The sequence below is a fragment of the Pantherophis guttatus genome, chromosome 1 (genome assembly GCF_059756535.1).
Source record: "Pantherophis guttatus breed Tessera chromosome 1, ASM5975653v1, whole genome shotgun sequence".
Classification (NCBI taxonomy): domain Eukaryota; kingdom Metazoa; phylum Chordata; class Lepidosauria; order Squamata; family Colubridae; genus Pantherophis; species Pantherophis guttatus.
This window is the reverse complement of record NC_142063.1, coordinates 51,995,585-52,020,962: the sequence shown is the minus strand read 5'-3', so window position 1 is coordinate 52,020,962 and position 25,378 is coordinate 51,995,585. Positions and strand designations below refer to the sequence as shown.

The window sequence follows — 25,378 nt, the reverse complement described above, 5'->3', positions numbered from 1 at the left end:
CTTCTCAGGATGTAAACTGTTCCAAGTAAAGTTGTCTTTTGCAATTGACTAAGGAGGATTTTGTCAATGCTGATTGTGTTCAAGTGGTGCTTCAGATGTTTTGGGATTGCACCTAAAGTCCAGGGATAGGTTCTAATTTTTTTTTACTACCGGTTCTGTGGGCGTCGCTTATTTTGTGGGCGTGGCTTGATGGTCATGTGACAATTCTTTAGGATTTAGCAGAGGTACTGGTATACCAAGCTTTTAACTGCTTGCAGAGCTGTACCGGTCTACTCATTTGTTTTTAGAGGCACCGGTCTACTCATTTGTTTTTGGAGGCACCGGTCTACTCATTTGTTTTTGAAGGCACCGGTCTACCACCACACTGCCTTTTAACACTGATCAGCTGTAAGGCGGCCCTTTGAAGCCCTGTGGCAAGAGTTTAAACAGTTTTTTTTCCCTTCTAGTCGATCAGCTGGGACTCAGGAGGCAGCAATAGATTGGGGGTAGGGCCAAATAAAAGGTAAGAATAACACAAGGGGAGGGCAGGGGCGGGGGGGGCAGAACCGGTTTGGTGGCGTCATATCGTCACCACTTCCAGCTCGGTGGAACCAGGAGGAACCCACCACTGCTAAGGTCCCTATTAGTATTGGTAGCATCTTTGCTTTCTTTTGCCACAGTCTTTCTTCTTTTATTTGCAGATCTTTGCATTTTGTGATTTTTCTCCAGTTTTTTCCTGTTCTATTCTGCTATTATGTGGGGGTAAACTACAATTAGATTCATAATCTAAGACTGATCCAAATTTAATAATTCAAATTCTAACCAAGATCCTAAGAATTATTAAGGTAGCATCTAAGAATATAGGCCATCCCAAGTAGGATAATTTTGTTGTTGTTAAATTTCCAGATACCAAGGAAGTCTTTTAAGTATTGCTCTGAGGGTTCCAGTCACAATTGGTATAACAATGGATTTCTTTTTCCATAAGCATTCAGCTTTGATGTACAAGTACTTCATCAGTTTTTCCAATTGTTTTTGCTCAACCTTCTTTTCGATAACTGTTATATCAGCCATGTTATGAACAAGTTACTTGTCTGTTTGGATCTTAAAGTTCCATAAAATCTTAACCCACTCATTCTCCAAAACCTTCTCAACTTTTTTTTTTTTTTTTTTTTTTTACAGTCAGATCCAAACTTCTGGAAAAGTTATTACTATTTTAATTTATTGGCTTCCCAAATCCAATGTACAGTGGATAAAAATTAGAAAAACAAACAAACATAAAAACACCTAAAACATTAAGTAAGACACAGTCCAGATTAAAATGATCTAATAGATTACAAAATCAACAATACAAAATAGTGGCCTTAGAAAAATATTAAGCATCAACCCCAGGCCAGTGGTCAAATCCAGGTTTCCAAGTTTTCCAGAACTCTAGGAGTTTATCTTTTGCTGCTGTTCCAAATATGCTGTTCTGAAGTCTTCTTTGATTTGTTCTTTCATATGTGAGGAACATTGTTATTTTGTAAAAAGAGATGGAACTTACTGGTGACTTTTGGCCAATCGCTCTCCATGTTTCAGAGGTTTGTTGAAAGAATGAAATAGGAGATCCAATTTATCTTTTCCAAATATTTCCTATAGGATGTAGGACCTTTTAACGTTTTCATAGATTTACAGAGTCCTGTGCATCTTCATGTCAGATTTCATCTTGCCTGGCACTGAAATGTCGTGACAGGTTAGTCATTATAATTGAATGTAATTGCCATTCTCTTGACATGCAGTGTGTGCAACCAAGTAGCTCCCTGGAAAAAGTGTGTTCATCAAAGAGAGGGGATAAGAATTATTTTCAAAGGTGAAGCTTACATTCCTGCATTAAAATTTTAATTTCATTTTCTTCTCTTTCTTGGCCTCTGCTAGCCCTGTGCATGTATGTGAATGCACAAAATGATAAGAGGTTGACTAAAATTTATGGTATGAAATGGAAGAATGTGACACAGGCCTGACATTTTTTATGTCAATTATAAGTTATACAATCCAGTTCTATACTACCAGTGAAAAATGAACTAAAATATGAAAGGTCATGCAAGAAAAAAAAGATTAGTTTTATAAAAAGGTGAACTACATTGCTAGCAGGATCCTCTGATGCTACTATAGGCAATTAAAATTGTGCAATGCATCATGTTATAGAATAATAATAAATATAATTCAAAGAGCAAAGTCATTAAAAGTTTCTCCAGTCAATGACCTATTAGAATTGTCTGCATATGGAAAAACACCAGTTTAATTTATTATTGCAAACTACTCAAATATAATTATTAATAATATAAATAATAACATCAACAATAAATTATTAATTTGGGATAATGTTGCAATTTCTACTGACTGGCCTACGTTTTGACAGCAGGCAAGGAACATGTTTGCAGTGTCTGAGCATGCACGATGGTATCATTATACATGACATGGGGATATGAAATAAGGCTTTACTGGGAGATCACTATAGAAAGGGGCTTGCCATATCTGATCCTGCTTTGCTGTGGACATCTCTGATGGAGAACTTCCATCAGAAGTTCTGGAAAGAATTGCCTGCATCAATATTTTTTAAAAAATATAATTATTAAAGTTTACAGATACAAACATACAAAACTAATATAAAGTAATAAAAAAATAAGCATTAAAAAATTGAAAGTGCAGAGAGAGAAAGAAAGAAAGAGAGAGAGAGAAAAAGAAAGAAAGAGAAAGAAGAGGAAGGAAGGAAGGAAAAGGAAGGAAGGAAGGAAGGAAGGAAGGAAGGAAGGAAGGAAGGAAGGAAGAATAAATTATGTAAAGAAATAAAATGACTTCTGCCTTCATTGAGACAAGTACTTATCATCTTCTCTGATACTACAACAAAATAGCTCTTCTTCCTTCCCATATCTCATCTCTTCTTTATAAACAAATTTTAAAAGCCTTGTTGGACCAACTTTTTATATGTTTCCTTTTGCTGTTAAGAAAGTTGAACTTTGAATAGTATTCACAGTTTATTTCTTTTCATTTTCTCTTTGTCACTTTTCAGAAACTCCTTCATAAATTTAACATGTCTTTATTGCAAATCCAAGATAAGAAAGTCATCCAAGTTTCCTTTGTGGTTTCTTTTATTTGTATATGCCTTTTAATTAATAAGACATCAGCTGGTTTCATTTGTAACCCCCCCTTTTTTTTTGTAATGAACATTTTCCCACACTTAAAATCTTCATGTTTTTAAAATAGGATTTCAAACAACCCCCAGAAAAGATTTTTATAATTCCAAATTTTATTTCAAATCCATTGACTTCTTAATCCATTTATAATTTTCCAAAAACAATGTTCACCTCTTGACTGTTTATTCCAAAATAATTTTAAGACCTTAAACTTGAATAACACCTGTTTCACCAAGGACTGAAAGAAATTCAAATTGTGTAATAAAACTTACCTTTCTGAATGTTCTTAATATCCAAAAAGCAATTTCCCAAAATAATTAAGTATGCAAACCTAGTATTCTTTTTAAGATCCTGAACTGTTGCTTGGGCAGAAATTGCTTTCCCTTGACTCCCAGAGCAATAAAAATCTGCCAGATTGTTATTTTATGGTTTCCTTTCAGGGAGCCACTGTATGGAGCATCTGTGAACTGTCCCAGGACTTCTCCTTATCCAGAGGGGAATTCTGATCCATTCTTTGGTTCCTTGTTCTACCACCATTATTGGCTCAGCTCTTCATGGAGTCCACCATTAGTCCACCATTGCTTCCTTTGAAGTCCTCTGCATCTCTAATCTTTATCAGCATAAGCATTTGGATCTTAGATATTCACCAAGATCAGTCCTTTTCAAACAATATATGTTCTTTTTTTTTTTCTGTGTGCAAGCTGATTTCAGTAAGAATTCTGAAAATCATGGCTTAGAAGAAGCAGAGGTCTATTGGCAAAATCATGAGCCATATTAATAGATACAACCAGAGGATCAGGGTTATTCATGGAGGGTGGATAAACAATGTCAAAATCAAAAGTTTGGGCAATCAAAACCCTGCCCCCTTTAACATGTGTGCGATGGATATGATGCACATTTTGACACCCCTCCCCATGGGTACTCCTGAGAGATCCAGTGGATAAAGTGTTGGATTAGGATTTGTGGGACATAGGAACACGCAGGTTCCATCAGCCAAGGAAGCTTATTGGGTAATTTTGAGCCAGTCACTCTCAGCCCGTCTTATTTACAACATTGCTATGATTGCTCTTTGGGGGAAAATTTAGAGAAGGGATGATATTTACGTTACTGTAATCTCCTCTTGGTAAAGTGGAATATAAATTTATCAAATACATGAAATAAATGTATCTGTTCAACCATCTGTCAGGGTGCCTTGAATTGGATTCCTGCATAGAACAGAAGATTGGATTCTGTAGCTTTTCAAATTTTAAAGTTCTACCCTTAAAAAAGCATTAGCTTATTTCCAGAATATTTCCACTGTGCTGTTCTGTTAATGAGCCATTCTAAGCTCTTACAGTCTTTTAGAAAATTAAGTTATCCATACCAATCGTTGGAAGGCATGATCCTTCTGACACACATAGAGTGCATAATCATACTTTAATCTCTGCGTGTAACTGACTGATTCCCACAGATGCTGCGGTTTAGGTAGTTAACTGTGCTGTGGATGTTCCTTGTTTGTTTTGCAAGTAAAATAATAATGAAATAGTGGGCACTTGGTCGTGGCTGCTAGCTCTCTTTATTGCAGATGCTATTTTTCTTTATTTGGTAACTGGCACCTGAAACAGACTTAAACAGAATGTGAAAAATAAAACCTATTTCATGTAATATATCTTTCTTTGAAAGGAGCTGCCATTTATTTGCTTGTGTTTCTATTGCCAATCTTGCTATCTCTTGCTATGTAAACTCACAGGGATTCCCAGGCACAACATGAATATTCATTTTAGCAATTCTTGGGAAATATTTAATGAATTCTAAAAGATTATCACAATGTATATAGCATTCTTTCAGTAAGGCAAATGTTCTTCCCAATATCTTATATTTACTTTTAGAGGAACTGCTGGTCAGAAATCTGATGGTTTTGGTCAATACCCTTTCTGTTCCCCAGTGAAAAACTTGTTTTCCATTTTTCTGTCCACAGATCATGTTCTGCTTAATGAAGAAAAATAAATTAATGAAATCTATTTACTTGATTAGAAAATGATCCTGAATTTAAAACAATTCTTTTGAAGAATTGTGATTTTTGATTAAAAAAAATTTAATGCAATACCAATTTTATAACCTTGTCCATCCAAAGCTCTACTGAAAGATTTTTTTTCTCTTCCCATAATGATTGTGTGTAATGCTTTTGTGTGTTAATGGCATATATATCCAGAAGCCACACTTCTTTCTTTCTTTCTTTCTTTCTTTCTTTCTTTTTTGGTTAAAAAAGGCAGAGCCAGGATAAAAGTCATTAATTCTATTAGTAGCTTCTGATTAAAATCAACTGGTTGTAAAATAACCAGTTAATAATAACCTTCAAAGGTTATTGAACTTTATTATTAATAACCTTTTGTAAAGTTAACTGTTTACTCCCAAGCAGTAGCTAACGTTAAAGGGAAATGATTTTATGGCTATCTATAACCATTTGCGTCTCTCACCTCTCTCCATATTTTTAACAGTCTGATATTATTCTCTGCTGTTCTTCTCAATGTAATATGATGATCCTGCATCCATAAATTTTCCAGTAATTATAAGTGGGGGGAGGGAAGCTTGGCTTACTGTTACATAAATATGGTATTTGCCAGAAACATGAAATGAGTTTTTAGGCAAAAGAAACCTAATTTGATGGTTTGTCAGTGGGTAAAACCTTTTAGAAATAATGTGTTATCTGTCCTGTGCTATTATGTAGTTGAGTCCACCAATGCTCATACTTTGCATCTGCTTTGTTATTAATTCATTTTGTTCACATCTTTAATTCAAACTGACACAGTGTCCGAAGGTTTTCATAACTTTCTTTAATGGAATCTTGTGCTTAGATCTAGTACTGTTGGATGCAGTTGAAATGTTAATATAACTGGCTAAGTTACCTCTATATGTTTTTTATGTGTGTGTTGCAGCTGGGGCCACATATATCTTTGGGAAAAGTGGAGGCCTCATCCTGTATACTTGGCCAGCAAATGACAGACCCAGTACAAGGACAGACCGCTTAGCTGTTGGGTTCAGCACAACAGTAAAAGATGGCATCTTGGTACGGATTGACAGCGCCCCTGGCCTTACTGACTTTTTACAACTTCATATAGTAAGTACAGATCTTTTATCCTTCATTTTGCCTTCAGTTTACACAACTTCATTTAAATAGCCAAAAAACAAAATAAATCAAAAACAAAAACAAAATCCTACTTATAAGTACGTATTTCTAACAAATGTAATCTTAAACAATGATTAAGAATTTTTTTCCCCTCCATAGTGTATATAAACTGTATCCTGGAGGAGTCTAAAGATAATCTAAGACTTTAAGTCTGCTTGTTTAATATTGTCTTAATATAAGCAACTATAGTTTTCATAGGACAAAATCTAAATTTATACTTTTCTAAGTTCAGACCAGTGTTTCTCAAACTCTTTGCCCATAGCGCTCTTATGACTTTGATTTTTTTTTTCCTGTGACTCCACTGTCCAGGTCCCTTTACTAGATATGCATTCTCTGATGTCAACAAAACAGCATTTTCAGGGTTTTTTTCTGTGTGCCCCCCTCAGTACATGCCAACCCCCCCCTACACACACACAATTACATGTTTTTTCACCTGTGGTTTCCTTGGAATATCCAGATGACCATATGGGTCCTGATTGAGAACTGTTGGTTATATTATAGAAGAAACATAAAAAGAAGCTAGAATAGTCTTAAGAAATGGCAAATTAAATAGGGTGGAAGCTAGCATTTCAGTCTCAGCAATCATATACTAGTACATATACCTACAAACTGGTGCTCTCTAGATTTCTTAGATTTATAGTTTTCAGATTTCTGAATCAGAATATCTAATACCTGGTATTTCTGGGATTTGAAGTCCAATAAACCTGAGATAGATTGCATTGGGTATTAGTCTCCAATTTTATTGACTATGGGATAATGGATAGCTGATCATAAAATAGTGAAACTGAAAATGACTCAGAGATACACATAAAGAGGATGAATAAGGAACCAATTTATGGTTTATTGTGTAATCCAAATATTAAGGAAAAAATTACCAGCATCTCCTTGCTACCTATTTAATATGCCATCCTCACTACTCCTCTGCTTGATTTCCTAAGAAAAGCTCGCATGCATGCAATTATTTTAGAATTCCCCAAATTAAAACCCAGAGTAACTAAAATTCAAGATGCTATTTTACTTAGTATAAACATTTAACGTATACATGGGTGTTCTTGAATCTGGCATGGTTCCTGAAATATATAGAAATACACAGCTCCAGCAGTGTTTTTGGAGTTCAAGTAAAAAGAGTTCATAATTTCAAAATCTCTTTTTAGATTATTGTGCCATGCTCTACTTATGTTTGTTCTTCATCAATGTTTGGAAACTACATTTTATTCTAAAGTGCTGGTCAGGTTGGATTTCATAATAAGATTACAATGGTGCTATATTACACTGTTTTTCAGTCATAATTCAATTGCATTTTTTACTTACTCAATGCTTTGGGGCATATAGAGAATCAATTCTTTGTTCAAGAACAGGATCATCATGTTATGATGATCACTGAAGGCCACTATATTCCATTATCTTAAGAAACTAAGTTGCTGAGTATTTAGGACAGGGCCTAATATTTCCTATATTAGCACTGTGATTATGAGACCATCAGTGAAATTGGATCCTTCGATATAGGGCATTGTGCAGAGTCCTATGAGGTTTTCTGAATTGTCAGTTTTTTAATACCACATCATTTAATAACTCTCTAATTTTAATTCCATTCTCAAATATCATTGAATGAATTATTGGCTTTGCTGAAGAAAGCAATTTTGAAGTTTAATGAAATAAACACAAAGGAATGCTATCCTACTGCAATCTCATTTGATTTGCTTCCTATCAGTAATACATGATTTTCTATAATCAGTTTTACAACATTGGAACTGTTATCTTGGTTTTCATGTCTTTGTCCTTATAAATGAGTTTTAGTCTACATCTACCCAGACACCTCCCTTTTTTGCAGTAACAATATAAACTGTATGGATTTGCTTCAGTTCATTCTTTATTGCTGTATTCGTATTTAAAACATCTCTGTTTGTGATTGCATAAGTTTGTTTTTTTAAAAAAACTCAGATTGAGAATTCCTGTGACATTTGGAGCAAAATGAAATAATGAACCTCATACATGAAAACACATACAAATACAGAATATTCTCTCGTAATCAAACATAAAAAACATACAATAATATGATAGCAATTTCCAGTTCTTATTTGGTATTCCTCTGATAATCAATTCCCTTGACATCTTAAAGGCAGTTCCAGGGATTCTCGGGACACTTATTATAACACATACTTATGTGCGTATGAATGAAGTAAATACAAAAAAATCTTATTAATTTTTTTCATGACTATAATTTATGAAAAATCCTTTTGGATTCATTTTTTAATTATGAGTCCTTTAAATACTCATAGATTTATGTGCTCAGGCATCTATTTTGTATGTATCTCTCTCACACATACAGAGGGAGGGAGTAAGGGAGGGAAAGAGGGAAAGAGAGAGAATGGATGGCATACCTCCAGAATGATTCAATTCATCAATTGATATTAATAGTCAGGCAGGATTAAATGTATCCTTAGAGAGGGTACAGTGCTATATTGGTATTGTTCCACCTTGGGAGAGGAATGGGTATGTCTCCATTGGAGGTAGACTGATATCAGTCCTTCAAGATGGGCCAGGCCAAAAAACAAATTCCATAAGATTATTGGAATACAATTTTATAATTTAAGGTAATGGAATCTTGAGAGATTTTGTCTTCTTCCTCTTATACCCAAGAGAGTCAATGCACGACAATCTTCAATTTTTTTTTCTTCATTTCATCCTACTTTCCAAGCTAAGCTGAATTTAATGTAACAGCTGTTGAACACTTTTTTGTTATCCCAAGCCATCTCTGTCTCCAGAAGAGATCTAACTTTGATCTAACCCAAAGTGCTTCTATATATGCATTCACTCTACTCCACTCTAATGCATCTTAACTGCACCAACAGTAACGTGTGATGTACAAGAAGCAATAATTGCTCGCAGAAAATAAAACAAGGATTCAGCAGGAAATCTGTGGCTTATGAAAGAGATTGTACTGCTGACATCTACAAACCTTTTTCCTGGTTTTTAGAGCTTTATATTTCTGCCTATCATCTAACTATTTATTGCAACCTATTCTTTGAATATTTGTAAAGGAAATAAATGAGTCCTGATTCTACCAAAGGTGTTAACGACTGAATCTGGTAAGATAAAAACCAGAAATTCCTAATTTATAGCAAATGTTTATATAAACAAGTCTGTGTGACTGCAAGCCTTACTGGAGAAAGATTGGAAGAAAAAGCCCAGAATTTAAATTATGAAGCATAACCAGATAGAAGGGTTTTGACTTGTCTGCACTGCACAGAAGTAAATTATGTCCATAATAGTTCCTTGATCCACCAATTTAATCAAAAAAGGCAATAAAGTTTTTCTGACATGATCTGTTTTTAACACATCCATGTTGGCTTCTATAAACAGATTTACTCGTTTCTAGGTGCTTGCAAATCTGCTGCTTGATTTTCTTTTCTAGGATTCCCAGATATTGATGTCAGGCTGATTGGTCAGTAATTTCCTGGATCCATTTCTTCCCCCTTTTTTGAAGATTGGAACTGCATCAGTTCATTTCCAGTCTGCTGGTAGTTCCCTGGTGCTTCAGGAGGTCTAAAAGATTACGCTCAGTGGCTCTGAGATCACATCTGCCAGCTCCTTCAGAAACCTGGCATGTAATCCATTGGGTGCTAGCAATTTAAATTCATTTAGAGTGCATTGGTAGCTTATACAGTTAGGACACTGGCTTGGAGGTTAGCAAGCCTGCGTTTGGAATCCGAGTGCTGCCATGGGACCAGACATGACCAACTGGGTGTCCTCAGAGCAATAGTGATGTCACCAGCTAATCCTTTCAACCGGGAAGCGCATTGGTGCTTCTGACATGAGTGCAATGTGATCTAGGGTGGATAGGTGTTCTCTTACTATTTTCTTACCTTTATTGACATATATTCCTAGTATATCTTCTACGGTATTGCTTTTGATAGGTAGGACTATTTTTTTCTTTTGCGTAAAAATAGATGCAAAGAATGAATTAAGCAGCTCTGCTGTCACATTCTTTTCATCTTCTCCCTTTAGCGGACCAATTGTTTCCTTGATTTTTTCCCCTTGTTGCTTACATGTTGAACATGGGTACATGGTAATCATAACATATGGAATTAATCCAATTGCCTTGGTTTCTTTGATATCATGAACTATAATCTAACCACATAGACTGAGTTCATGCAGCATATTAGGATAATTCTTTTGAATTTTCCAGCATTTTTCTTTCTTGAAGGATAGAGATTGATTGACTCCATATGCATAAAAGAAAGAAGTGGAAAGAAAGCCTCACAAAACAATATAAAATAAATAGGAAATCAAACGTATTAATTAGAATAGGTCAAATTGTTTTCTAATCAGTGTTCCCAGTGGGAAAATATTTGTTCAGTAAAAGAAAAATATCAGCACATTGTGACGGCTAATGAGTTTCTATCCATCATTGCATCATTTTTTTGTACATTATATCTAATTCTGTTTGTCTAGTAACAGTTTAACTTGTGTTAGTATTATTTTTGACATATAGCTCAGTTTGAATATTTACAAAAGCCAATGGGTCTTCCAAAACATAATTAATATGTCAAATAACTTTTGTCCAAAAGAGACCAAGTATAAAATAAAACTACACTGTGAAAATCATAATGTAATTATAATTATTGTAATTATAGTATTTTTGAGTAAATTGTGTTAATTGCAATTTTTAATGTAATTCAAAACTAACAATATGAAAATTACAATATGTCTAAGAAAATGTGACAAATAGATGCTAAAATGGCCTTCCAGTGATGTTCAGGTACCAGATTCTTCAATTCCTTATTTCATTTCTCTTATGCTTCAGTACATTCTGACAACTTTTAATAAATAGTCATGATAAAATGGCTGTAATGGCAAATTTCGAATATTTAGGACTTGATATTTTTTGACCTTAGAAAAAGGGATCATTTTAAAAGCTCCTTCTCTGACAATGAAACATTTCTGAACAAAAAGGCAGCAAGAGGGGAACTTTCTGAGAAAAACAATTAAAATAATTCATGATAGTCATTTAAAAGTTTTAATAAATAGAATAATACTTTATAGTTTAAATTATCTGTGTCTTTATTTTTTAAAGTAGTAATGTTATCCAACATTACCATAAAAGCCTAATTTTTTATATGGAGGGGTCAGATTTATTAACAACTTCCAATACATAATATTGCAGAATGTCTTTTTATTCAATGCATTCTGGTATCAAGTCATGATTCTTGCTAAGTTGCCTAACTGCAAATGCTAAAATGTCCAAATCAAATCAAACAATAAAAGAGATAAATGACAATGCTGCCTTCTCCTACTGTCTAATGAAAAGGATTTAACAATCAATTATATATTGAATTATATAATTCAATATATGACTAAGCCCTTACATATTTTTGAGACGAGTAAATAGTTGTAAACCTAGAATTTTTGAGAAAAAATATTGAAAAATAAAAAATAGGAATCACTAACAATGCATCAAAGGTCTTCTTTTCTGTCTAGTTAAATACACAGCACTTTTCTTTATGTTTCATTAATGGATTCAAAGTCAGCCCTTTATGATAAATTCTTTTTATATAAAACCTTCCTAGCACTTTCTAGATGAGAATGTGTAAACCCTTCCTAGTACATTCTAGATTTGGTTAACAAGAAATCCCATATAACCTTCATATTTAAATTTATAATAAAGTTTTAACATCTACATTCAATAATGAATTAGGTGTAGAATTGGCAGCAAAATGTATATGATCCCTATCTGATTTATAAATTATAGTAATGCAAGCTATCTTAAGATACGCTAGTGGAACACTAGCTTCAAATGCATTGTTAAAAAATACAAGCAAAAATCATTTGTTTGCTTTATACCATTATGTAAGAGAATCTTTTAATTAAAACAAGTTGTCATTCTTTATATTAAATTTCTTTGATCTGAATATACTGTAGATAAAAAGTAAATCATTGTGTTGATTACCAAACAATTCAGCAGAGTGGAAAAATGAATGAGACTATTTCCCATCGAATTCTGTCCTTTACCCTCCAGTTGTCCTGCTATCCTTTGATAAAGCAAAGGCTAATGTAATTGCCAGTATTGAAGTAAGATTTAGCTTCTGGTCCAGTTGGGAAGCACAGATGTTGGTCTGGATCTCCCAAAACAGCATCCTTCCAGCTTATATCCAATTCACTTTAAACAAGCTTCCTGCTTAACTTGTTTAACACTCAAACAACCAGGGGGAATTTGAAGTAGCAATTCAGTTCAATTAATCCATTCAATTAAAAAAAATACATTCATAGTTGTGAATCGACAAGAACTATTTGCATTAAAATAAAACAGTAACCACATAGCTAACATGAACTTTATAACACGGTACAAAGTTACCAGAAGAATTTTAACAGAAGCTTTTGAAATCAATGGGAATGAATTCCTTTGTGAGACTGACTGACCCTCTGTGTACATGACTGAGATAGCAGTCTGTTTCTGCCTTTTTCTTCCAACAGCTAGAGCACACTCCTTAAAAGCAGGGGTCCCCAACCACCAGTCTGTGGACCAGCACTGTGGCATGCCAGCAACCGGGCTGCGCAAACAAGTGAAGCCCCATCCGTGAGATGTAGGCAGCACGCAACATCACGCCCCCTCCGGTCCATGGAAAAACCTTTCTCCATGGAACGGTATCTGGTGCCCAAAAGGTTGGGGGCTGCTGCCTTAAAGGAACACCATATTTCAAACGTTTGGCATACTGTATATATTCAAACAATATAAATGTCTGCTCCCTTGGTAAAAAATGCTCAAAAAAACACCTGGCTTTGCAAAGGTTTTATGCAGCAGTTTATCTCTCTCTCTCTCTTTGGCTGCCTGATCCTTCTTGAAATCTTCATCCTGGGTTATCCAAGTCCTATTTCTTCTCCTGTTCTTGGCTATGTAAGCTATGATCCACTGTCAGCCAAATACCCTGGAGAGTTCAGTTCCATCAGGAGTAAAGCTTCACGCTATTTACAGTGGCTAAATTTGCCAAATGATCCAAATCCCTCCCAAGTTGTTCCCTCCCCTTGTAGTTGCCGGGAGAAATATTAAGCAGGATAGTTTGCTGCTGGAACAAAACCCTGTTTTCTCCCTTTTAATTGTTATTTATAAATAATTTTTCCCTTAACTGGAAAGCTTTGCCTCTTATCTTCTTCAGTCTTTCCAGGCTGCACTCACTAAGCTAATTATTCCCTCCTCTTCAGGCTAACTACCTATTCTTTCCTGTGTGTATGTTTCTGTACAGGTAATCCTCATTTTACAACAGTTCGTTTAGGGACTATTCAAAGTAACTTGAGACATCTTTTCACAGCAACAACTGTTGCAGCATCCCCATGGCCACATGATTTACATTCGGATGCTTAACAACTGGTTCATATTTATGATGGTTGCAGTGTCACGTGATCACATGATCACCTTTTGTGACCTCCTGGCAAGCAAAATCAATGGGGAAGCCAGATTCACTTAATAACCTTCTTACTAACTTAACAAACACAGTGGTTCACTTAACAAATGAAGCAAGAAAGGTCATAAAATTGGGCAAAACCCACTTAACAAATTTCTCACTTAGCAACATAAATTTGGGCTCAATTGTGGCCATAAATTGAGGACGTATGGGTCAAGACTTGCACCCACAGCTTCACAGTTTTTCCCAAATATTTAATTTTGTTTGTTCTCTGTTTTGGGGGACACACTTTTCGTATTATACAAAGGTTTCCAGATAAGATTTCTTTGCCGGTTCTATGCGATCTGCCAGCAGCTCCCTTATCTCCATGGTGGCGCAGTGGTTAGAGTGCAGTACTGCAGGCTACTTCTGCTGACTGCCAGCTGACTGCAATTTGGCAGTTCAAATCTCACCAGACCCAAGGTTGACTCAGTCTTCCATCCCTCCAAGGTAGATAAAATGAGGATCCAGATTTTGGGGGGCAATATGCTGACTGAAAAACCTCTCAGAGAGGGCTGTAAAGCACCGGAAAGCAGTATATAAGACTAAGTGCTGTTGCTATCTCTTTCTTCAATCTCTTCTGTAAGTAAAGGGAGAGGGGGCAACATGTATTTCTGAGGCTCCTCTTTCTTCTACCTTTAATTCCGTTCCAGGTACAACTTACACAGTCAGATCCTTAGCATGAGCAAGTTAACTTCCTTGTTTCCCATGGCAACAGCCTACCAATTTGCATCAGAATTATTCCCAAATCTATTGCAACTTTCTGGGTACATTACAGTTTTAAAACACACTATTACATTAGTGTGATAGTGAAACTTTACCATCATGAGAACCAAGAAGAAAATCATTTGTTTAGCCCTCATTTGTTCTCCTTTTAAACAAACTGTCAAATCATTCTTTTTGCGTCATTCTCCATTTTATTTTAGAGAGGGAAAGATAAATTTTAGTTGCTTTAATGACAATTTTAACTGTTCAAATTTCTTTTTTTTTTATTGTTACCACTTTGAATGTCATATCGGCAGAGCGGGATAATAAAAAAAAGTTAGAAACAAAGACATTAAATTTTTGCAGACTTTTTAAAAGGTTGTGAAATAAAATGCATCTTCACCTGGCATTGCAATGGCATTAACAGGATAATAGGCAGGTAATTCTGGAGAACCCTTCTAGAATTGAAATGCTCTGATCAAGATAACCACAACAGTCTCTTGAGTGTTTAAATAATAGCTCTAAAGATTAGTTTTACCACAGAAAAGAGGTGGTGAAGGTACATCTGTTAAGAGTAATTTATAAACAAGGACACATATGCTGGGCTCACCCATTATGTTAATTCATGGTTTGTTTTAAAGATTGTTTGTTAAATAAGCCATAATGCCAAGCTTGGTATCTAATGTAAACAGTGCCAGGATTTACCTATCACATGAACTCAGACAAACTTCATTATCACATCTTAACTGTGAATTATCTTAGTGATTGAAGGTAGTCCCATTTCTGGAGATATAATATAAATCAGAATTGTGCTGCATGTTAGAAGCACTGGCTCCCACCCACCCCCAGTTTATGCTCTAAATATAAATAAAACAAATATTACCCAAAAAAACATTAGAGAGAAAAAGGTCATGAATTCAATGTAAAAGAGATATATGTCTCCCCCCTTTAAAACACATGCTGGACAGGGAATTTCAACATATATAGTTTGCCATGTAAAGTAAAATCAACTTTTTACTTTACAACTTTTACAACTTCAACTTTTAAAAGTGCAAGAGAAACTTATTTCCAATTTCTCCTACTAATGTCAGCAATTCTTGAAATGAATATCCTGCAACAAGATTAAATCTGTAGAATATGCCTTAAAAATAAACTTTTACAGCTTCCCCAGCAGAGGGAGAGGGAACTGGCCCATGCAAGCTGTGGGCTGCTGCATGCATGCACAGGGCCGGCCCACCACTCACACAAGTCAACTTGTGTGCAAGTCAAACTGCACATGTGTGCACCGGTCCGTCGCTCATGCAAGTCAAGCTATGCTTGTACGCACCGACCCACCACTCACAAGCCCGGTTCTCAAGGGTCCACAGCCTAGTAGGGGGCATGGGATGGGGACCCTTCCCTTAGATTAATACAGCTGTGGCTGGATCTTCTGTTAGGGCATCAAAATAATAATAACAAAAATTATAGATGTTTCTGTAACTCATTGCTGATATTTAATTGGTCACCCACATTTTTGCAACCCAACCCTGGCAGTCCTATAATTGTATTATAATTTAATGTCGTAGGTACCTTCAGACATCTTAACATGCTTTCCTCCAGTTCATGAAAAGCAAAAAAATGTACCAGCAAAATTTACTCTGTCCTGACCATCAGTCTTTATGTTGTACTGCCTCAATAACAATGTAGTGAAATGGTGCTGTCCTTTTGGTTTTAATGCAGAACAAATTAAGTGGTTGAGGCTTCAATCTCTCTTTTTTATCACTGTTCCCACAACTACATGTTGGGCAGGAAACAGAAAATTTAATCATGCTCTTTCACGTTGTGATTGGGTATGGTGATTAACAGGAGCTTGGAAATCAGCAACAAGGCCATTTTACTTCACCACATGCTATTAAATAGGCATCTTAACAGTTGAAAATAAAATAAATACCCTGCAGCACTTTTCAAATTTGCCCATGTTACACAACTTTACCAATATGAAGACAATCCAAATTGCTGAGTGTTTATCTCACATTATTCTGGAGAATGAAAGACATGTCAAAATAGTTGATAATGCAGTTGTACAGAGAAAGAGGATGGAACAAAGTGAGTGAAAGCACCAGCTGATCTCCCTCCCATTTCATCCTGTACCCAGATCCTTTTTTCTGCAGACTGCTCTGAAATTCAACAACAAGATTGTCCAGATCATTGCACCTGTTGCACCGTTGTGGGGGTGGCTGTTTTTTGTGGAGATTTTGCTATTGGTCTTCATAGTCATCTTGGTCCAGTGAGCAAGAGAACAAGCAATTATCTTATTCCAAGTAGTGATTCCAGAGTGCAGTGAGTCTGGCCACAAATAAGAGCAACTGTGATTTCCAAGTAGGAATGGCAACACCCATAGCAATGATAGTATCACAGTGCTGGAGTGCAAAAGCTGAAGATGTATTTTGAAAGATCTCTTGGAGTAGTTAACATATATTAGTAAGGGCTTCATGTAAGATCTTACTCTGGATTTAGTGGCGCCTCACAAGTGCTGATAACATTTCTTAATAAGAAGCTCATGTAAGATGCAAATTGTGTATGAACGTTTTTAGTTAAGCACTGGAATTGAGGTGTAATGTCAGTTCAGGATCCAATCTGGGTTAGTCACCAGGACCAGAGGTTTTGTTTTATGAGCTCTAGAGAGCTAGAGGCAACTTCCCTGAGGATAGACTCCAGCACAAGTTTGAAAGCTTAGAAGAAAAAACCTCTGGTGACCAACCCAGATTGGATGTTGCAGCTTTATCCTGGGACACATGTATTCACCTTCAATGTCAGTTCAGCACACAACCAAAATAGCCCTAGGGGAAGTGTCCAACAAATGGAGGCATGGAATATGTACGCTGTAGCCCAAAGTGGCCAATAGGACCTGGATATGTCCCAGCTTCTAACTATGCCATCACAATTGCCATTGAAACACTCATAAATTGTGCAAACAGAAAAGGTGTCATCAGGAGAAGGAACTCCCCCCCCACCACCAGTTTTAACATCAGTTCAGCAATGTAACATATTAGATGGTTTTAACAAAGGGATGAAGATCACATGAAGATAGTTGAGACATGAAGACATTGTTTAGTGAACGTCTAGTGAAATAGCTTCAAACTGCATCCAGGGGATATATTGATAAGCCCTATGTAATACCCTGTTTAAAATGGCACAATATTTGTGAAAATAATCCATTAGAGCTTGAAAAGTGTATATTTGTATCCAATTTTATTAGCCAATTGTGCAAATAAATAGTTGGCTTATTTAGCAAGGCAAGTTTTTCCTGTTATGGGGATAAGATTGATAATTGGCTATGCAAAGTCTTTTCCTTTCCCATTCTTCATTACAGCTGAAACAACATCCAATTGTCTTGCTGATTCCCCACATTAACACTTCAATCCCATCTTTTTTCTTTTCTTTTTTTCTTTTGCTGCTGCTGCTGTTGGTATACCAAGTGTAGAGCACACTGTGCAGCAGTGCAAGAAATAACTCTGTGAAGCCCTATAGCTAAATATGATGGATTTCTGATCCCCAGCTGCAGTCAACCAGCATGGATGCTCTGTGCATTGATATGGCAATTCATTAACCAACTCTCCAATAGATATCATATACTAAATCCCAGTGTTTCCAATTTGCTGAATGGAGAGAACTTCTTAATGCTACTTTGATGGGTAAATAGCAACAGAAACTGTATGGTTGAATTATTACCAAGGTCAATAAAGGCTGATAAATTGGAGTAGTTGTTTATGAGAAAGAAAGCCAGGTTTTGGAGTGATCCTTGAACTGCTGTCCCCTTGGGGAAATATAATCAGTTAGAAATCAAAGGTGTGAAATATTATATACTGTTGTGTGACATTCCATAATAGCAGTGTCAATTAAATAAGGATTGGCATTTTGAGGGATTTTTTTTTTCTCGGCTGCAAATTATAAGCTGTGAGGTATGCATCCAAATATACGTATTGTACAATACTTAATTCACAGCTGTGTTAGTTACGGTAAGGTCATCTTTCACCTACACATTTATGAATAGCGCTTTAAATATTTTATCCCAGTTTCCTATTTATAAAGAATTCAAAGCACTTTTGTCAAGACCAATACTACCGATCAGTAGGAGATGCTTTTACTGTCACTACCTCTTCATGCTAAGGAAAGGCTCTTTGTTTATGTCTTGCTCTGTTAGAAAAGATAAATAATAACATAAAATCTGCAACTGATTAAACCCAAAATCTTTGCATCGCTACTCTTTTAAGAAACTACTTGATTGTTGGGGAGTCAAATTTTTGTTCTACACTCTTTTTTTCACACATTTATTTTTTATTTATTTATATGTCAATCATATATAAGATAACAGATAAAAGTATAAACATAATTTGAATACATGAAAAAAAGTAAGTAAAAAGGAATATTAGGACAGGGACAGTAGGCACTCTGGTGCTCTTATGCATGCCCCTTATAGACCTCTTAGGAATGGGGGGAGGTCAACAGTAGACAATCTAAGGTTAAAGTTTTGGGGGTTTGGGGAAGAAACCACAGAGTCAGGTAGTGCATTCTAGACATTGACCACTCTGTTACTGAAGTCGTATTTTCTGCAATTGAGTTTGGAGCGATTTACCTTAAGTTTGTATCTATTATGTGCATATTACAAGATATAAGTAAATGTATAACAATAGGAAAATTTGTTCTGAAGAACAGAAGTTAGTCCCATTTTGAAAATTTTGAAATACCTAAAGAACAGTGAGATATATTTCTTTTGCTGAAAATATATGAGAGTGAAATTCACACATTACATATTCCATGTAGTAAATGCAATTATTGCTTGAACATCTTACTGATTGCATGCAGAAAAGCCCTGAGTTCTTTTCCTTTATCACAACAGCCAATTATCCAGCAAAAGAAGGCAAGCCATGGAGGTGCTATGTTTATATATTTGCTTAATTTTATGGAAACTATAAAGAAAATTCTGAAGCCACTTTTAGTGACTTCACTGGGCTGCATGAAAGCAACTAGATTGTTCCCAAGAAACATTTTCAAAATGTTACACTTTCCCTGCCCTTTTTTCTTATGCTCTCATAAAAATTACCTGCACAGAACTTTATGTCCTGTAATCAAAGCTTCACATTTCTTAGGTTTTAGCATTATCTGCATAATAACATACAATATTCAGATCTCCAAACTTGCTGTTAATGGATACAGCAATAGAAGTAATTCACTGACCACTTAAAGATGCCTTTTGGAGGAAATTAAAGTAGTGCAATTATTGGTTTAATTTATCTCAAGTTTGATATCTTCATCAGATGATTGCATGAAAGGCTAACCACTATCTGATATTATGGCATATTGTGGATATACTGTATAGTAAGACAGTGGTATTAATGACTAAAGAAAAAGAAAAAAAAAATAAACATCTGAACACATTTGCAGAATGTCTTTCTTCTCATAGAGTTTATTTTGCAAAAAGCTAATAAAAGGGGTTCCATTTCACTGATACAGATCTTTAATAACATTTCTGGAATAGCATTTTAACACTTTAATTAACCCTTATGATATCTCTATTTGAGGTAGAGCTTTGAGCATTGCATCCATTTGCAAGAGAGAAAAAGTGTGATATATACATATGGAGAATGATCGGATAAGTCAAAAATCATCTGTAAATAGATTTGTATTTTTGATGTATTTATTTCATGTATATCCAGTCAAACATTGAGGTAATTAAATATAGTGCCAAGCTAAGACATTCTCCTGTACTTTTTCTCAACTTGATGAAAGAAAATATGCTTTAGAACTCAGCTCAAAGGTAAAGAGAAGCTTGGAGAAATTGTAATGAAGATTGAGTATCCCTGCACTTATTTAATCATCACTTATATAGTCACTTAGATAGTGAGATGGGCAGTGCCTAAATTTGATAAATAAAATAGAATAACAGAGTTGGAAGGGATCTTGTAGATCTTCCCCCTACTCATGCAGGAAACCCTATACCATTTCAGACAAATGGTATGTCCAATCTCTTCTTAAATACTTCTAGTGTTGGAAAATCCATGACGTCTGGAGGCAAGTTGTTCCACTGGTTAATTGTTCTAACTGTCATTAAATTTCTTCTTAGTTCTAGGTTGCTTCTCTCCTTGATTAGTTTCCATCCATTGTTTCTTGTCCTGCCCTCAGGTGCTTTGGAGAATAGCTTGACTCCCTCTTCTCCGTGGCAACCAGAGATATCAGAACACCACTTTTCTCTTTGTATAATCCAGTATTTCTAATTTCTTTACATTTCAAAAGTGCAATTAAACTCAAAGAACATATATTACAAAACAACTCCTTACACTGGGTTTATTTAAGTACTAATGCTGTTATTATTATTGCTAAGACAGTCTTTTGTTGAAAATCTGTTGGACTGTTATTCCTTCTCTCCAATCATTTGGAGAAACCATGGAGCTGGGAGGGACTACTGTATTTAGGCCAGGAAGACTAACTCCTCTGCTTAGCACAGAAATCAAGATTAAAGGCTGCTAGACTGGTGTGGAATGGGAGAACTTGGTGTGGCCAACTTACAGCCAACTTGCCATGACCAATTCACCATGGGACAACACACTGCAGGACAATTCAACAATTCAATTTAAGTATTTAAAATATTAATTCTTGTCATTCACATTTCATTTTGTCCTCCTTTTGCATCCTTTCTTTAATGATTCTATTCCACCATTTCTTTGATATTAGTGTAACCCTTATCCCATGGTGAATTTTCCCATGGTGTGTTGGTGGTAGTAAGTTGTCCCGCAGTGAATTGACAGCAGCAATTTAGCTGTGGCGAGTTGGTCATGCTGAGTTGTCTTACTCCCAGACTGGTCTCTCTGCTTAAATATATCCAATAGTGGGGACTTTAGATGGTCCAAATGTTTTGGTTTTCGATTAATATGAATTTTTTGCTGAGATATATCATGGAATGTCTATACTGATGACTTTTTACTATTTTCTTCTAGCAAAATGTAGTAATAGTAAGAATATGTCATTTCTAAGAATCTGCCCATCTCTTTTTTGACCTTGTAGCATTAAACATTTATTTATTTGATTAAATTTGAATGCTACTGAATTCCCAATGACTCAGTAAAACCAATTTGATTTTAATTTCTTCATGATTTCATTATATGTAGTGGACTTGCAAATGATATTTTTATAATCACCCACATAAATTTACAAGAAGTAAGAAAAGTAATAGTGTTGCTCTATACTTGACATCACTGATTTTTCAATGTAGCCTTCAAATGCTGAGACGGAAGGATAACAACTACGTATACATGTATATCTTCCATTCAGACCATTCAAGCAGTATGTTAGATCTCATTTGTATATCAAAAAGTAAAACTAACCTCTTTTCAGAGGTCATTATCTATCCAACAGGAGAAAGCAATCATCAGCTGTGAGTGTGAAATTTCCAGGCTGTTCAGTCTTAAGATAATATAACTGGCTGATAGGTCAGTTATAACCAATAGGCCAAAATAAAAAGTTATCATGGTCCAAAGTAGATTGCCGAGGCAATACTGAATAACCTCAAAACAGATAATGCTGTCAGTTGGGCTTTCACAGTCCAATCACCTGCAGCTGACTTGTAGTCAGTCAAATACATTCACAAATTTGTGCCACATGTTGAAGAAACAATAACTAAATCATCCTCCAAGTTTTTCCTATAGGTAAATGTCCCTGGTTTGATAATGAATATGATTTGATGAAAAAGAAATTGAAAGTAGCAACGAGACTTGCTTAGAGGCATTCTTCTGTACCTATACATGCTAAGATGTTGTCTCTAAGAAGAAATATAAGAAACACATTAAATCAAAGAAAAAGTTACCTGCTTCAATTTTAGTCAGGACTGGAGCTGTCAGAAAAAAAAGTCATAATTTGGCTACATTTTGGCACTCCGTAGCTGAAATCCCTAAAGAAAAGACATATATTTCTGATAAACCAACCTCTACTAAGGGTTGAGAAAACTATTATCATCACTTGGTTGCCCTCTCAAAACCTGTTGAGAAAGAGTTCTTAAGTAGTGATTTATCACCTACTAAAGCCTCAACTCTTTGGCCATCAGAAAATGAAATCAAATATATCATAAAAGGCTTGAAGAGCAATAAAGCCCCCAGTGCTATAGTTGAACTATTTAAAAAATATCATAACTGGTGCATCCATTTCTTACCATTCTTTTTTTCACACATACAAATAATACTTGTGATATCTGAGTTCTGGGTGGAAGATGCAATAATAGTTCCTACATACAAAAAGAAAAGAAAATAAAAGAAATAAAAAGGATCCTAACAATTACAGGCTTGTTAGTCTAATTAATAATGTAGCTAAAATATATGCCAGGTTCTTCTTGAATATAGTTGGAAGCTGGGTACATGAAGAGTGCATTATCACAGGAAAAACAAGCTGGCTTTAGACAGGGTTGATCCACTATTGACAATTGCTTTGTCTTGAACCATCTAATCACTAAATATGTTAGTAAGGGGAAACAACTCTTGGCTGCCTTTATAGACCTTAGTGCAGCATTTGATACAATAAACAGAGAAATGTTATGGAGAAAATTGACTGTTCCCAATAGAAACTCAGACTGCTTGCACTGATCAAATCCTTTTACATCAACACTTGTTTGACTGTGCAGTTTGGGGTTAATGGAGCCATGACATGTGAGACTGATACAAAAGAGTAGCACAAGACTGCATATTTGCACTACTTCTATTCAGTCTCTACATTAATGACTGGTTAGAATTGATGAAGGATCCTGAAATATGCATGCCTAAATTACTCAATGAATATTGCAATGCCTTGCTACATAGTAATAACAATATGGCTTCACAGTGCTTTCCAGCCCTCTCTAAGCGGTTTACAGAGTCAGCAGAGTCCAACAATCGGGGTCCTCATTTTACTGACTCAGAAGGATGGAAAGCTGAGTCAATCTTGAGCCTGGTGAGATTTGAACTGCCAAATTGTAGGCAGCCGGCAGTCAGCAGAAGTAGCCTGAAGTACTGCCTTCTACATGCTGACAATATGATTTTATTGTCATGTATGCAAGTTGGATTGCCTAAATTGTTAAGGAGATTTGATTCCTACTGTCATAATAATCCTCTGATTATTAATAAATCAACGTAAGAAAACAACATCATTGTCAGCGTTCCAGAAAACCCCAACTCCAATTAAAAACTCCGAGACAGGCACCTTCTCCAAGTTCCTGTTTATTAGAGCAGGTATACTGGCACATCTGGGAAAACCTGAATCTGAGAGTCCCAGGTTTTCCCTCAGAAAATCAAAAATCCCAAATCCAGCCCCTGCACCCCTCAGTCCATCACATGGCTCAATCACCATCCATCCCAACTTGAGCCACCACTTCAACCATTCCTCCTCCAGATACAGAGACACCATGATCTTGACTGAAAAGAAGAATGCTATTATGTCTAACTACAATCCCTCTGTTAAATCCCCCCTCCTACTTTCCCAAGCACAAGAAGGTGGCAGCGTGGAAGTTTCTGGTATTAAAATGGCTTCCAAAGCTGACAATCATAGCAATAGATTGTTATTGGATGGTGAGCCAATAGAGCAAGTTAACATCTTTCTTTATCTGTGTATCATCTTCTCTGGGACTAGATTTTGGTTTCCTCAACATCAAAGGAGCTTGCTTAGAAGACAGCATATGTGGATTTACTGCTGGAAATTGATCTGAGCTATCCAGTTATTTTAGTCCCAAGTATTAAAATATGTAAGGCCAAGAAATATGAAGATTGGGGCTTAAAACACATACTATGAATAGAGCAAATGCATGTCCTTGGTATGAATAAAACAATCTCAGCTGCTGCAATTAGAACCAAATTAGGAATTTATACAATTTGTTCTTTGTCTAAAATCAGGGCATACTATTATTGGTACAAAATCAATGCTATGGAAACTGACAGACTCCCAAAACTGTGCCTGTTAGAATAGACAAAATCTCAATTATAAGCCCATTGAATTGTACAATTGACAAATTACATCAAGAGCCATGATCTCTCTGTCTTGTATAATTCTCTCTGGAAAGCAAGTTTAAAAGATTATGTACAAAGTACACAGATTACTTACTTTGGATACTGAAGCTCAGAGATATAGCCACCCTTAGTAATGCTGATATATTGAAATTGATGAGCTGCTATAAACACACTTTCCAAATTGCCAAGTATTTAAACAAAATGTCCAAGCATCTGGGTGTGATGGTGGGGTATTTATTTGACCAAAATTTAACCAGCTGAACACAATGGTTGAATATGGGAGGTTTAATCAAGTTCCCTATGATTAACATGTATTTGTGGAAGACATAATTGGTATATTATTTGAATATCAATTGTATAAGAAAGAGAAAAATCAGTATTTAGGAATGCATATTTGATGGATGGGCTATTGAGATCCTTATATTAAAACAGCATATTTTATATGTGTTCAAAATCCAAAAATTACATATAATAAAACTCTTTATTTGAGCAAAACTGTACAGTTGAGAACAGCATAGGTGGATCTAATTAGGGTAAATTATAGGGGTGACATAGAAATAGGATTTATATTTTCTGTTATTTATTTCTTCTATTTTTAACATACAATCTTATGTGTTTCATATTTTGTATTCTGATATGATTAATGGCTAATCAACAAAGTATTACTACTACAAAGAAACATCAAGCTATAGTTTTGCTAACTAAACTGGTGCAGGTGGATTTGATTTGATTTGATCTGAATGTAAGGTTTGACTGGGAGTGTGCAGGATGAAAATTGACCATAATAATTTCCCAAAAGTCTGTTTTAAACCACTTTAAAGCACATTGTACTACTACACTTATAGGATGGTAGTATCTCTCATTGCTTCAAGCTCTTGAGGATTCTCATTTCACTGGTAGTTTTTATTTTTATTATTA

The 25,378-nt window shown here is 35.4% G+C and overlaps 1 protein-coding gene across 34 annotated transcripts in view; it reads left to right on the top strand.

The window, feature by feature from the left end:
- The window catches only part of NRXN3 (neurexin 3), a 1,299,896-nt gene that overhangs the window by 963,815 nt on the left and 310,703 nt on the right, over window positions 1-25,378 (top strand). For all 34 annotated transcript variants that reach the window (XR_009621379.2, XR_015728807.1, XR_015728806.1 and 31 more), the window contains one exon: window positions 6,065-6,246. Coding sequence is in view for 31 of the 34 variants with exons in the window: in XM_060687369.2 (XP_060543352.2) it covers window positions 6,065-6,246 (182 nt within the window). In the remaining 3 variants the exon portion in view is untranslated. The remainder of the gene's footprint in view (window positions 1-6,064; window positions 6,247-25,378) is intronic.